The sequence below is a fragment of the Staurois parvus genome, unplaced genomic scaffold (genome assembly GCF_062004578.1).
Source record: "Staurois parvus isolate SC_StPar_1 unplaced genomic scaffold, SC_StPar_1.0 ptg001089l, whole genome shotgun sequence".
NCBI classification, from domain to species: Eukaryota; Metazoa; Chordata; class Amphibia; order Anura; family Ranidae; genus Staurois; species Staurois parvus.
Window position 1 is genome coordinate 649,430 of NW_028318885.1, and position 15,193 is coordinate 664,622.

At 41.0% G+C, this 15,193-nt stretch overlaps 1 protein-coding gene and 1 long non-coding RNA gene across 10 annotated transcripts in view; one reads left to right on the forward strand and one right to left on the reverse strand.

Annotated features, from left to right (window-relative positions):
• The window catches only part of LOC149440400 (uncharacterized), a 48,002-nt gene extending 46,427 nt beyond the window's left edge, over nt 1–1,575 (reverse strand). The window contains exon 1 of the long non-coding RNA XR_016307637.1: nt 1,464–1,575. This is a non-coding gene — a long non-coding RNA (uncharacterized LOC149440400). The remainder of the gene's footprint in view (nt 1–1,463) is intronic.
• The window catches only part of NPAS3 (neuronal PAS domain protein 3), a 671,079-nt gene that overhangs the window by 641,474 nt on the left and 14,412 nt on the right, over nt 1–15,193 (forward strand). For all 9 annotated transcript variants that reach the window (XM_089658669.1, XM_089658666.1, XM_089658668.1 and 6 more), the window contains one exon: nt 14,574–14,721. In XM_089658669.1, coding sequence (XP_089514795.1) covers nt 14,574–14,721 — 148 coding nt within the window. The remainder of the gene's footprint in view (nt 1–14,573; nt 14,722–15,193) is intronic.

The window sequence follows — 15,193 nt, forward strand, 5'->3', positions numbered from 1 at the left end:
ATGGCAGCTAAAAATGTGGGATTTCCTCGTTTCTGAACTGGGCACAGTTATCATCAGGACTAATAGGATAAATCCCCTCCAACAGACAGACAGACAGTAATAAACACCTGGCAGGGATACTTTACACTTTAATTAGATAAAGTAGTCATAGTAGATGAACTGGATGTAGCCTAAGAATTGTATTTTCATGTTTACTATTGTTCAAAATGATGGCCATTTCTAGACTATCCCAATTGTATTATGTATTTTGTCATTGAGCACAGAAAGCTGTAAACAAAAATGAAGTTTAAAAAGATGGGTAAAGACAGATTTCCATTCTTTCAAACTGTGCCGTATGTGAAATAAAAATAAAATGGATTTTTACTGGCATACAATTGGGTAACAAAGTGGACATAGCTTTACCTTATTCATTCACTAGACAAAGTGAACATACACCTTCCAGAGTGAACAGTTTGCAAGGTGAGCAGCCTCTACTCCTTTAGTAAATCAGCCCCTCTGTATATATGTAGGAGTGAACTTGCTCAGTGATGTTTTTCATTACAGCCTGAAGCATGTCAAGGGCCTGCATCAAGTCATCATTGACTTTTATGGCACTGCACTGTGATGTTCTAGATCAGTGTTCCCCAAACTGCAGCCAAGTGAGCCAGATGTGGCCTTTTGCTTGCCTTTATCCGACCCTTGGGGTACTATTCCATCCACTGATACGATGCACTATTTCTCTCTCTCCTTCTCCAATTTATGCCTGGTGTACACAGGTTTATGTACTGATTTTGCTATACTGTTTTACCCTGTAAATGCTGTTCCATCCGCTATGTACAAGGTTGGATCAAAGGGTTGGCCACACATACGTATAATTACTCTAAAAAGTGGGCAAAACCAATATCTCTGTAGTGATCAATAGAAAAATGTGTGTGAAAAAATAAAGTTAACTCATATTAAGCCATAATAGCTGTAAGCCATAATCATCACAATTATGACAAATCACGACTTGAACTATCTTGCTTTGCATGTAGTGAGTCTATGTCATATATTAGTTTCACCTTTTAAGTTGGATTACTGAAATATATGAACTTTTGGACAATATTCTAATTTTTCGAGTTTCACCTGTATGGTGAAATAGAAGTTCCAAATCATATAATTCACTTGTGCATAACAAAGAAGTAAACTTTAAAGAGAAATATATAAGTCCACGTGTAAGAATCCCAAACCACCTCACAGACAAGTGTGCCAGTTCCCTTACCAAACATTAATGATCTCCAAATGATAAGAGATCAACAGCGCAGAAATCATCCAATTGGGGGGCCACTACTCAGGATATCACTGACTGCACTGCCTCCACAGTCCTTCACTGGTTATCCAAAGCCAGCACCCAAGTTACAAGTAATAATGGGGAGAAGAAAGGATAAAGAACCATAGAGTAGTATGCTGAAACCACATGATTTCTTAAAAGTAGATATACTCACAAAAGTTACAGAATTACACAGGCAAACCACACCGGAGATCAACAGCGCATGTTCAACATCATATACCACTGGCCTCACTCTGCACGCATTTCGTCTGGTGCAATGGATGGCTTCAGGGGATAAAAAAAGAAGGGAAATATGTATGTTGGTAGAAATAATACTATATATTCCCACAAGCATCTAAAAATTATAAGATCATCAATCAATAAACCAACTTACTAGTGAATTAACTAAAAAAACTGCCCACACCTACACATACTCATATAAATGTGCTAAAGTACCAATACATAAAATAACTGTGCCATGCTTCCCTCTATACATCGCCTTTATATCATCCCCTCAAAACAAGATACACACAAAAACAATAACATAGTCTCTATAATACAGCGAGTCTCTTTTTAGTGCTTCTTCTTAGCAATCCCCCACAATGATGAATTGCATTCCCATAATTACTTCATATCTTCTTAATATCACTTGTGTTATTCCACCACCAAAACACCCAGTATGTCCTCACCTGGAGCTTTTGACCTCACACAAAGTTTGGTCAAAAAACATTTGTGTCCCTTGCAGTGGACATTAAGATGTCTCTTGAATATAGAGTCTTCCTTCGGTGATTGACAACCTCCTCCACCACTCAGCATATATATATCGGAAAAAGTAAGTAAAAAACAATAGTGCTTTATCCTTTAAAAAACACTTATTAAAATGTTCAAATTGGCCACTCACATTGTATAGGTAGTCCATCGCACCTGATATCATGCGCATATTATATCAAAATACGACATCATGTAGACATACAAATCTCCCTTAGCTCTCAATTCTCCGATCTGTCATACCAGTTAGTCAGCTGACTATGAGTACCGTGATGTCGCTAAGCCCCTCCCCTACATGTTACGCCATAAAAGTCAATAGCCAGTAATCCGCACCTTAACCTGAAGGCACTACTCAGAAATCGTACATGACTCTTTTTAAAACCACACTGAATCCGCACCACCAGTGCACCAGATATATGTAAACAGGCACCATAGGAAGCAATGTTTTTTCACAGGTCATGCAGATTTGATGCTGTTCAAACTGCATCCAGTCCTCATATAAATGAACCAGCACTAAAGCTTGGAGACCATCATGGTGGCTTTGTGTGACTGAATCTTGATAGTGCTGGCAGTAGAGTAAGTTCAGTTGAAATAAATGTTTGTGAACCTAGGGTGAGTGGCACATGGGACAGGAGGTTCAGTCATGCACATGTAAGTGATTCTGCTAATGGTGTCTAAGTATTTTAGTACCTATATCTGTGATGGATTGGCGCCTGTACTGCACCACAGGATCACCCCATGGAGATAACAATATCACCCTATTTCAAAGAAAAGTCTCGGCAAGATACCTTGATTGCAGGAGGAATATATAATGTTGGCGGAGGAAAGGTGCAGGAGGAGACATTCTGAAAAGGTCCACTGGGATCTATGCATCCAAAACCCATGTAAGAAACAAATATACAAGTAATGGCATTGCATGACCATTTATGGAAAATCTGAATGTTTCTGGTTTTACCCTTTATCTAACAAGACATTTAACCACTTGCCGACCGCCCACATTTTACTGTAGGTGGGCAGCTTGTATAGACACAATCAGGTACCTGTACATCGGCAGTGTCTTGGGGTTCAGGGCATGCGCACCTTCCCAGGCCAACTCCCGCTGTGATTGAACACAGCGGGTTTCAGCCAATGATTCATGATGGCTGAGAACTGCTGATCAACTGTGTTTAATCACAACCCAGAGCCCTGTGTTGACAAACACACAGAAAGCAGGGAGAAGGAACAAACGTATTTAGTAAAAAGCAGTACACATTGTTAGGCACACACTTAACTCCTTGATTACCCGAAATGTTAGATTCCAATAGTTTTAATTGAACGGTTTTTGAAATGAACCGATGTAACAAAAGAAAACTAGTCATATCACAAAAGGTAGGTTTCGACACACCTCAAAAGAATATGGGTTACGGGATACAGAGCAAGCAACAGAAGACCAGGGCTTCGTAGAATAGAAATGAGATAACCCAAATGAAAAAGTCCACATCATTTATCTAACAATTTACAGAGAACTGACACAGTGGTGAGGTATGGGAGGAGGAAGGGAAACTGGGAAGGAAACAGGGAGGGGAACGTTAGGAGACATGGGTAAGGGGAGAAACCACTGTTCATGGACCTGAGACTACACACAGAGTCAATGTCCTTTAAGGCATAACAAACGTTGCAGAACAAACAGGGACAAGGTATAACCAACCACAGAGAACAGAAGAAATAGGAATGGTAAAGAATAAAGAGTAGGAAAAGAAAGAGAGGGTCACGTCGGGCACATTAAGGCACAGAAATATACCGAATCCATGAGTCCCATGTATTATCAAACTCTTTAGCATTGTTGTGAAGAATACAGGTGAGTCTGTCGTTAATCATAATCCAATTCAGTTTACTCTTAACATAGTAAATTGGGATGACCGATCGCTTCCAATGTCCAGCTATGGTAATTCTTGCTGCCAACAGCATATAGGTTATCAATTTAAGTGACTTTCTGGGAACATCGTCCAGGAATTTATTAAAGAGGGGTGTGAATATTCACCCGGTCACCAAATAGATTAAATTGAACATGTCAATCCCAAATCTGGTCGCTATCGGACATTGCCACCAGATGTGGTACATAGTTCCCACCTGGCCACAACACCAGAAGCAAATCAGTGAAACAGATGGATGCATCTTCGCAATTCAGGTAGGGACCAAATACCATCTTAAAAACGTTTTATAATTTGCTTCAATTAGAATAGTGTTTGATGGATACCTTAACCCCCCTGGCGGTATTCCTGAGTGTAGCTCGGGGTAAAGTTTCAGTACCGAAAGCGGTAACCCTGAGCTACATTTGGGAATACCTTGCAGCGTTGCTCCGGTATCCCTCTTGCACTTACCTTGTCCTTTGCTCCCGCGATGTCCCCCCTTGCAGCGTCCCCGGCAATGTCCTATGGCCGATGCCAGCATCCGTCTTCCAGGTTCCGTTCCCTGCAAGTGTCAGGACGTACGGGGGGCGGAACTCACGGGAAATTCAAAAATGTTAAAAAGTGATATTCACTAAATAGACTAAAATCTCATAGTATAACATTATTGTATCAAACCATTTCACATACATTTTGTCCCTAGTGCTTTGTCCTGCGCCCTGCCTGCATTTTTACTGCTCTTTCTGCCTGGAAACTGAGAAATGTCCATGGCGTCCAAAAAGCGTCCCTTTAGGTCAAAAGCGGTTTTAGACCAGCTAGAGAACAGCGATAGTAAATCAGAACCACTTGCAGAATTGAGTGATAATGATTTGTGGGGAAATTCGTCATCAGACACTGAAAACAATTTTGCAACTTTGCTCAGTGATGTGTGAACTTGGCGCTCTATTCCAAATTTCAGTGTGTTTGGTTTGATTATATTATTGAATTAAATTATTATTATATTATTATTTTTATGATTATTTATTATATTATAATTTATGATTTCATATTTCAAATGTCAACATACCCGGGTTGTTTACTAGACTCTTGTTCAGACAGATTTCAGTGAGTTATTCCTAAGAATTACAGGCCTACAATAAAAAAACGACATATTTCCATGAAAAAAAATGTACTGCTTTGAGCACAGAAATATTGACATAATCAGACCTCTAGGAAGGTTAAATAATGCAAAAGCAATGTCTTGCCAGTCAGACAGGTCAAAAGTGACATTCAGGTCCCGTTCCCATTGAACCTTATAGGGAAGCTTACAATTCGGATCAGTGAGGAGAGCATACACCCAGAGATGTTAATCTCTACCCAGCCAGTGTCATGAGTATAGTGACAATAGCATTATCACTTATCACTGTATTCGTGTCACTGGTGATGTCAGTGTCAGTCAATGTGCCTTCCAGCCAGTGTCAGTTAGTGTCAGATTGCCTGCCACACTATCACAGTCCTACTATAAGTTACTGAACAATGCCATTACATAAAATAAATAAATAAATAAATACAAATTCCGGTATATATTCCATCGTTTCTAGATGCTATTACTGTCACACAAACCAATTAATATAGTTATTGGGGTATTTTGTTTTACCAAAGACATGCAGCAGAATAAATTTATGAAGAAATTAGATTTTTTAATTGGATATGTTTTTATATCAGAAAGTAAAAAATGTTTTTGTTTTTTTTTGGACTTTATATAGTAAAACATAACAAACCCAGTGGTGATCAAATACCAACAAAAGAAATGTCTATTTGTGTGAAAAAAATTATATAAAATTATTTTGGCATTACGTGACCTCACAATTACCAGTTAAAGTAGTGCAGTGCTAAATAGGAAAAATTGGCCTGGACATGAAGCTGGTTAAACCTTCCACAGCTCAGCTGGTTAAAGCTGAACTTTAGTCAAATATCTAAATACAAGAGCTATTCACCCTGAGGTCATCACAGAGGACAAGGGGGCACTCTTTACATCTGGAGGAAAAGAAATGTAATCTCCAAATACGGAAAGGTTTCTTCACAGTGAGAGCTGTGAAAATGTGGAATAGACTCCCTCAAGAGTTGGTTCTGGCCTGCTCAGCTTTAAAAAAAGGCCTGGATTCTTTCTTAGCAGGGGCGGACTGACAACTCATGGGGCCCCCCGGGCAATAGGGGATCATGGGGCCCCTGTATCTTTGCCCAAACTCAAAAAAGCCTATGAAAAAGGTACCAGGGGAATCTCATGGGGCCCCCTACTGACCCCGGGCCCTCGGGCAGTGCCCGAGTTTCCAAATGGTCAGTCCACTCCGGTTTCTTAGATACACAGAATATAACTGATTACTAACATTTATATGTAAAGTTGATCCAGGGAATATCCGATCGCCTCTCGGGGGATCAGGAAGGAATTTTCTACCCTTGTAGGAGCAAATTGGATCGTGCTTTGCTGGGTTTTTTGCCTTCTTCTGGATCAACTGTGGGTGTAGGATTATAACTTTTTTTTTTTTAATGGTTGAACTGGATGGACTTTTGTCTTTTTTCAGCCAGACTAACTATTTAACTATGTAATACATGAATGTGTATATAATAATTTGTAGTTCTGCCCATCTAGTTCTGTGATTTATACAGAGTGCAGTCCAGTCTAAAAGGAGAGGAGACCTAATTATTTCTCTGCTGCAGTTTACGAAGACTGAGCACCTTCCTGCCCCCAGAGTAGAAAGCAGACCCACGAGCTCATCTCTCTGTCACACTGCTTTCTCCTCCTATCAAAATGCTCCTTGCTTACACATAAACTGATTGACCCCTTGTGCTGCTTCTTTCAGTCTAAGCTCTGCTGTACAGGGGCTAAAACAAGTAAAGAATCAGATATATACACTGCTTGCATTTAAAAAACCACAGTTAATGACATATTAATATGGAGCCGAATGGGTATGTGACCTTTATAGCTGTCTGGAGTTCAGCTTTGGGAGGGGTGGGCGACACTAGGTGATATGTCTTTAGGTAAAGAAGAACACATTCAGTTCTGAACCCAGTAGAATAGTTAGTATTGTGTTGGCATGAGACTCCTTGAATTACCAGAGTGAACATTTGTTCCAGAACTGACATGAATGTGATTGATGCTCTTTAAATAAGAGGTTTTTTTAATTATTTAGCATTAGTTGAACACTTCTATGATTCCATCTTTATGGTCTATATTGACTGCTTTATGCGACACCTTTGTTCATGAAGCAGATCATAATACATTTATTTTTTTGTACATGAAGCATGCTGTCTTCTACTCTAACTCCAGGACAGGCCAACACATTGGGGGGATCTTCTCGTGGTCTTATGATGAGAATATCTGCATATTATTAACCCATCACATAATGCTTGCATTGTTTTTCCATATACCTCTCAGGTCTCCTCAATCTGTTTTCTCCTGTGCCCCCCACCACCCTCTTCACTGCAGCCCTCCCTAGCACACTCTGTATTGTGTAGCACTTATTAGCCACAATTAAATGGACAATATGAATTTAGTGCTTTCTCCGAAGCCCTCCTCAGCTCTGCTTTGCAGCAAGATGATTAATGCAAATACATATTACTTGAGATAACCATTTAACCACTAATTTAGCCAAATTTATTACAGCAGTTAGAAGGTTTTCCATTCCAGACAGACAGAGACAAGGACACAGTAAGGGGACAAGGGGCTGCTGAGGACATACTGCCCCCTCATGGTGACGTGATGGAACTGCCCTCTGCTCGCTGTCTTATGGAAAGATTTTGAGACACCAATGTAATTTCATGGTTAATTATTTTTCTGTGAACATGCTACACTATATGACAGTCCTGACTACCATGCAGGCAATGAGGCATTATGCTTATTAACATTTATGCAGCCTGTAACCCCTATCGCATCTACACATGAGGCTACTGATTTAACCAGTTGCTTCCCATTTGCGTGTGTGCATAGCCCAGTGATAAAGCGCAGGGTTATCTGCTCTGGAATTATTTGTTTTTGCTAAATCCTCTAGCAGTAAGATATAGTTTTACAGAGCTATGATAAGTATCCTTTCTTTCCCATGCAAACTGAACGTGAGCTATTAGATCCTTGTCTAAAAATTCCTTAGTCCTTCAGCTTTACCAATATCTATTTGCAAATACATCTCACAGATAAAAAAATAACCTCTTTAGGGACTTGAAGAAGACAATCATCATTCCAGCAACCTCTTGAAAAATACATACAGCATTTTTTTTTTCTTAATTAACCATTCTCAAGTCCAAAAGCTCCTGGGGACTAAATGCTCCTAGACTCAAAATGGTTTCCTTTACTGGCCTTCTTTTGAAAATGCCAATTACTGTGCTGCCACTTTTTCAGTACTTACTGAGTATTTGACCAGACCAAGTATGCAGCAAGGAAAGTCAGGATGAAGTCTGAATGCCCAGTCTGAGCATTTACTGTGGGTCAGTGACTCAGGAAGTAATAAAGTTAAAAGAGAAGTTTGGAAATTGAAAAAAAAAACAATCACTCTCACCTGTATGGCTGCAGCACCGATCCCAGTTGCAATTGTGCCCTGCAGCTCTACACCGAGAACTGAGCGATCAAAGACTGCCCATTGCTCAGGGCTTGGTTTTCATTCTGCAGAGAGCGAGTGACTGTCCATCACTGACTTTCTGCTCTGCACCTCCAGTGCTCACTGGAGCACCGGGCTGTACAGGGGGTGGGAGGGGCTGGCTCAGGCTCTCAGTGGCTCACTGAAAGGCATAACCAGCTGCAGGTCCAGACAGCTGGGTGAATCCCGACGTTAAAGTCAGGATCTTTCCAGAGCCTTAGACCAGCTCAGTGATGTCAGCCGACAGCGCGCTGAAAACTGGTCACAGGAGTGCAGAACTAAGTGCAATCCTGTAACCCGCAGGAGAAGTAGGCCCAAAAGAGTATGGGCCCTACTGCTCCTTTAATGGATCAGGTGGCACCCAAGAGGCTCCCATTTTATAAGCATTAGACAGTAATGGCCGCCTAGAAACCTAGAAGAGGGATGATTATTTTTATTAACCTTTTTGACTGAATATACTCTAGGTTTTTGTTTGCCCCAAGCATGTTTGAATCCACTTATTGTTGACTCTTTATCTCTGCTGGTTCCAAGCATCAAGTACTCTTTCAGTAAAATAATACTTTCTAAGATTAGTTTTCAACTTTCCTCCTGCTTTGGCAGTAGGGGTCAGAGGGGGGATAAAAATTTACTGAGCTAGTATATATAAAATCATATTTGGAAGCCATAATAAATATGTGCCAAGTGCAAACAGAAGATATTTGAGATAAAGATGATTTTTTTTCAGGGGGCTGATATTTAGGAGAGGAGATCTATGGAAGAAGATAGGGGGAAAGCCTTAGCACTTGGCTACCTTTTGAAGTTAGCTGTCTTTTTTTTAGGCCTCATGCACATAGGCATATGACGTTTTTAGTAAACCCCCAGCCCTCCTTAAGTGAAGCCCACCTAGTAAAATGCTTACCTCCCTGTTCCTGCAGTCTTCACTTTACAGCCATGCTCAGGCAAGGAAAATATCCCAAGTGGGTTCTTTTTCCACTGCGCACACTTGGCACAGCCCCAGTCATTCCTATGGGTAAGCTGTATACCGATGGATGGATGGAGGGCACTATGAGTATGGCTCATCCATAGGAATGAACATGGCCATGCTATGCATGTGCAAGAGGAAGAGGGCCCAGACAGGACATATTCCTTGCAAAAGCTGTGCAGTACCAGCAGGGTTGTTGGGTGAATCTGGTTCCTTTCTGGCACAGGCAGGGACTGAAGCAGGCACACACACAAGAAACCCATATTCCAAGCATAGGTTCTCCAACCCCTGGTGACCTCTAGTCCACTAGCAGAATCCAATGATAAATCACATTTTTTAAAGCCACGGTGAATTCCCACTGCCTTGGACATGAGTGGACTAATATGAAAGCAATATATTACCGTTAAGGTGGTAATGTCACACAGGGGGTGTCACTGTAGCTTTTGGACCACGTCTCATCAGCTTTCTAAAACTGCCAGCTAAATTGAATATTTGTTCAGCGGAGCAAATAATGGGGCCCACTCGTCTGAAGCACCAGTGGAGCGAATTTTATATTACTTACCCATTGCTATTTATGAGCGTTGTAAATGACCCCAAATATGCTTTTCTCTTTTAACTCTACATCCATTCCCTGTTCAGTCAATTTTATCATCATCACTGCATTTATTTCTCCAACTTTCTTCTTTTTCCCTCATTTACACAAATCTTCCCCTCTGCTGTCTTCTCATATTAACTTCTATGGTCTCTGGTCCCCCTCACCCCACCTTTCCGACTGGGATTTTGTTCTTCTGAGAGCTGTAAATTCTCTCTGACAAGATGAAAAGAAAGTGCTGTATTTTCTGACCTACTGGAATCCCCAAAATGAGCCCAGGGATCAAAGCTGCACAAATACCTTCAAATAACCTCTAACAGGCAGGCAAGGAGAGGGAGACTTGGAGTGTTATCCTGGCTGCAGTAGTATTCAGCATTGAACTCATTCTCTTGATGTCTCTAAATGTATGACTGTACCTCGTACTTCCAATCAGATGCACTGCTGTCTGTCCCTGCTACTTCTGCGCTTAAAATGGTTCTAAAGGCAAAAGGTTTTTTGTCTTAAATCATTCTTTGCATTAAGGTAAAAAAAAAACCTTTCAAATGTTGCTTGCCCCCCCCCAGCCCCCACTAAATACTTACCTGAGCCTGATCTCGATGCATTGGTGTGCCCGTAAGCACTGCACATGGAGGCAGCAGTGGGAGCCATTGGCTATTGCTGCGATCAGTCAAATCCAGTGAGGCAGGGGAGGGGCTGAGCCACACTATGTGTGTCTAAAGATGCACACAACCCAGCTTGGGAGCGAGCCCACACCATCTGCCCCCACAGCAAGTGGCTTGCACTGGGGGCAGACCCAGAAGAGGAGGAGCGGACAGCACCGGAAGGGGACCCCAGAAGAGATAGTTTGAAGCCGCTCTATGCAAAACTATTGTACAGAGCAGGTAAATATAACATATTTGTTGTTTATAATAACAAATACCTTAAGTAATGCTTTAATTTTTTACAGCAACTTATGATAAATGCACACATGCAATATTTTTTGGTCTTTTTTTTTAGATCGATTAATTAATTTGCTAAATACAGTCAGGTCCATAAATATTGGGACATCGACACAATTCTAACATTTTTGGCTGTATACACCACCTCAATGGATTTGAAATGAAACGAACAAGATGTGCTTTAACTGCAGACTGTCAGCTTTAATTTGAGGGTATTTACATCCAAATCAGGTGAACGGTGTAGGAATTACAATAATTTGCATATGTGCCTCCCACTTGTTAAGGGACCAAAGTAATGGGACAGAATAATAATCATAAATCAAACTTTCACTTTTTAATACTTGGTTGCAAATCCTTTGCAGTCAATTACAGCCTGAAGTCTGGAACGCATAGACATCACCAGACGCTGGGTTTCATCCCTGGTGATGCTCTGCCAGGCCTCTACTGCAACTGTCTTCAGTTCCTGCTTGTTCATGGGGCATTTTCCCTTCAGTTTTGTCTTCAGCAAGTGAAATGCATGCTCAATTGGATTAAGGTCAGGTGATTGACTTGGCCATTGCATAACATTCCACTTCTTTCCCTTAAAAAACTCTTTGGTTTCTTTTGCAGTATGCTTTGGGTCATTGTCCATCTGCACTGTGAAGCGGCGTCCAATGAGTTCTGAAGCATTTGGCTGAATATGAGCAGATAATATTCCCGAAACACTTCAGAATTCATCCTGCTGCTTTTGTCAGCAGTCACATCATCAATAAATACAAGAGAAGCAGTTCCATTGGCAGCCATACATGCCCACACCATGACACTACCACCACCATGCTTCACTGATGAGGTGGTATGCTTAGGATCATGAGCAGTTCCTTTCCTTCTCCATACTCTTCTCTTCCCATCACTCTGGTACAAGTTGATCTCGGTCTCATCTGTCCATAGGATGTTGTTCCAGAACTGTGAAGGCTTTTTTAGATGTCGTTTGGCAAACTCTAATCTGGCCTTCCTGTTTCTGAGGCTCACCAATGGTTTACATCTTGTGGTGAACCCTCTGTATTCACTCTGGTGAAGTCTTCTCTTGATTGTTGACTCTGACACACATACACCTACCTCCTGGAGAGTGTCCTTGATCTGGCCAACTGTTGTGAAGGGTGTTTTCTTCACCAGGGAAAGAATTCTTCGGTCATCCACCACAGTTGTTTTCCGGGTCTTTTGGTGTTGCTGAGCTCACTGGTGCGTTCCTTCTTTTTAAGAATGTTCCAAACAGTTGTTTTGGCCACGCCTAATGTTTTTGCTATCTCTCTGATGGGTTTGTTTTGTTTTTTCAACCTAATGATGGCTTGCTCCACTGATAGTGACAGCTCTTTGGATCTCATCTTGAGAGTTGACAGCAACAGATTCCAAATGCAAATAGCACACTTGAATTGAACTCTGGACCTTTTATCTGCTCATTGTAATTGGGATAATGAGGGAATAACACACACCTGGCCATGGAACAGCTGAGAAGCCAATTGTTCCATTACTTTTGGTCCCTTAACAAGTGGGAGGCACATATGCAAACTGTTGTAATTCCTACACTGTTCACCTGATTTGGATGTAAATACCCTCAAATTAAAGCTGACAGTCTGCAGTTAAAGCACATCTTGTTCGTTTCATTTTAAATCCATTGTGGCGATGTATAGAGCCAAAAATGTTAGAATTGTGTTGATGCCCCAATATTTATGGACCTGACTGTAGGTTCTTTAGGTGATGTCATAAATGTGTTTGCTCACTTGATTTATCTAAATACATAATTACAACAATCCTCTGTGTTTCAGCCATTTTTTTTTTTTAAATATTGAAAAAAAAATTAAAGTGAAAAATAATTGCTTGGTTACAACATTCATGCTACAAATTGTGCGGCCTGTTTCTCACTTAAATTGGTTGTAGAAAAATTTCTCACTTAAATTGGTTGTAGATAAATTGGTCAATATTGATCATATTCACTTTATGGGCACCATCAGGCTTTTTGCATACGCGCATATAGTATTTATGAGCAGGCTTGCCATTAGAAAGGAGCCCCTGTACAACCTACCTGGCAGACCCTCCACCCTGGTCCACACCCAAGCAACACTCCTCAATGGCCCCAAGCTCAAGCCCCATATGCATCTTTTTGTTTTTAACGTTTCCCTTGTGGGTGGTGGGGAGCTCACTAGTACTAATTGTCCTGAGACCAAGAAGGATCCCCAGAAAGACTTCCCTGATCCAACACTGCAACCATGGTAGCACTATGACCTTCTCTAGTGACTGGAGAATACTTCCGGCCTTAGCCCTAGTGATAACCCTATGGACACCCAGGTTCAGGGGAGGCTCCGGTGTGACATCGCTCACTATTCTGCCCTGTTTTGAGTAATACAGCATGCCTCTCTACTAATCAGGACACTCCAGGAATAGGAATACTGCCTGTAAACCCCCCCCCCCCCACATCAGTTTATTTGTTAAAGACATTTATATAGTCCCAAGATTTTTAAAAAATTCAAATAGTTTTATTGAGAGTTTGACATGGCTCAGAAACAGAAACCAGCATTTTTACTCCAATAAACAACCTCCCCCACCACCACTACCCACAGTTCTCCCCAAAATGGGGTACCCTCCAGAGTCCAGACAATGCACACAGCACTTTTCACACTGTGCATTCACTTCAGTTCCTGCACTCAAGGAACTTACAGTCTAGGGTCCCTATCTCACATACATACATACATACTTTTTTGGTCATTTATCGCCCAACTGAACTTTCAGTAAGCTAAATACATTGCAGATGTATCAAGGTGTGCAAAAGTGTACAGTGGGTTTTCTTTAGCAAGCAACCCTATCTTTGTTCCCTTGCCAGCATGCTGCAGTCAGAGAGCTAGAGCTGTCCAATTGGCAGGAAACATAAGTGTGCTGATTGCAGAGCTATAGGCCTTGCAGAGAGACCACTGCTTTCACACAGAGGGTCTTTGTGCAGCATGCTGGCAGCAGACAGTCTATTTTACTCAGGTTGTGGCTGCTTTATGAAGAAAACTAAATTTATATCTTTGCACATTTTTTATACACTTGGTATGCTTTTAAGTGATTTAAATTGAAAGTTCAGCTGGTCATTTAATGTGATTCCATATATTAGAATGTAATCATTTTAGTGTATTCATGATTGTAGCAAATGGAGGTCATTGAAGGTCATTTCAGATAATTTCTGTGAACAGTTACGGTACTTCTGAGTTCTGTTACATTATACGTATATCAGCTGAAATGCACCTCATTCATAAACTTGTTTGAAAAAAAGGACTTCTAGCGCTTCCCCATGGCAGCAAATCACATTTTTTTTATTTTCCAACCTACTCTGTAAAGATGAAAAGAAGAAGAATATAACTGGTTGGCGTGGGCAGTGCAGATAGTTCTTTCTTCAGACACTTTCATACATGAGACCTTGGTTGTTAAGTATAAAAACCATAACCTATAATAACAAATAGCACCAGATCAGACTCATAACTGTTACTGAAGCAGATCTCAGAACTTTTCTTTCCTTTCAGTGTTGAACAAGGGCCAGTGTGTGACCAAGTATTATCGGTGGATGCAGAAGAATGGTGGCTACATTTGGGTGCAGTCCTGTGCAACCATCGCAATCAATGCCAAGAATGCTAATGAGAGGAACATCATCTGGGTCAACTATATCCTCAGGTAACCTCATCCCTCCGATACAAGCTCCACCAAACTCAGCACAGATGGCATTCAACCTCTATGTGTGGCATCATCACTGACAAGGCAGTGCCCTTAATCTCCTCAGAGAAGGTTAGAAAAGGGCAGGAGCTGAAAAATCAAAACCCCTGTAAAAATGAAGAAAGCGCAAAGCCAGTTTAATAAGTTTTTATTATAAATCAGATTTAATGCAGTGAGTCCAAACATTTCCCTGCTCTTCATTTTCATCGATGTCATGTAACAGTTGTATAGAGAACATGGTGATACTTACTGGGGGAGATTTACTAAAACTGGAATGTGCAAAATCTGGTGCAGCTGTGCATAGACACCAATCAGCTTCCAGGTTTTATTATCAAAGCTTAATTGAACAAGCTGATTGGCTACCATGTACAGCTGAACCAGATTCGGAGTGTTCCATTTTTAGTAAATCTACCCCATGGTTTCATTAGTCACT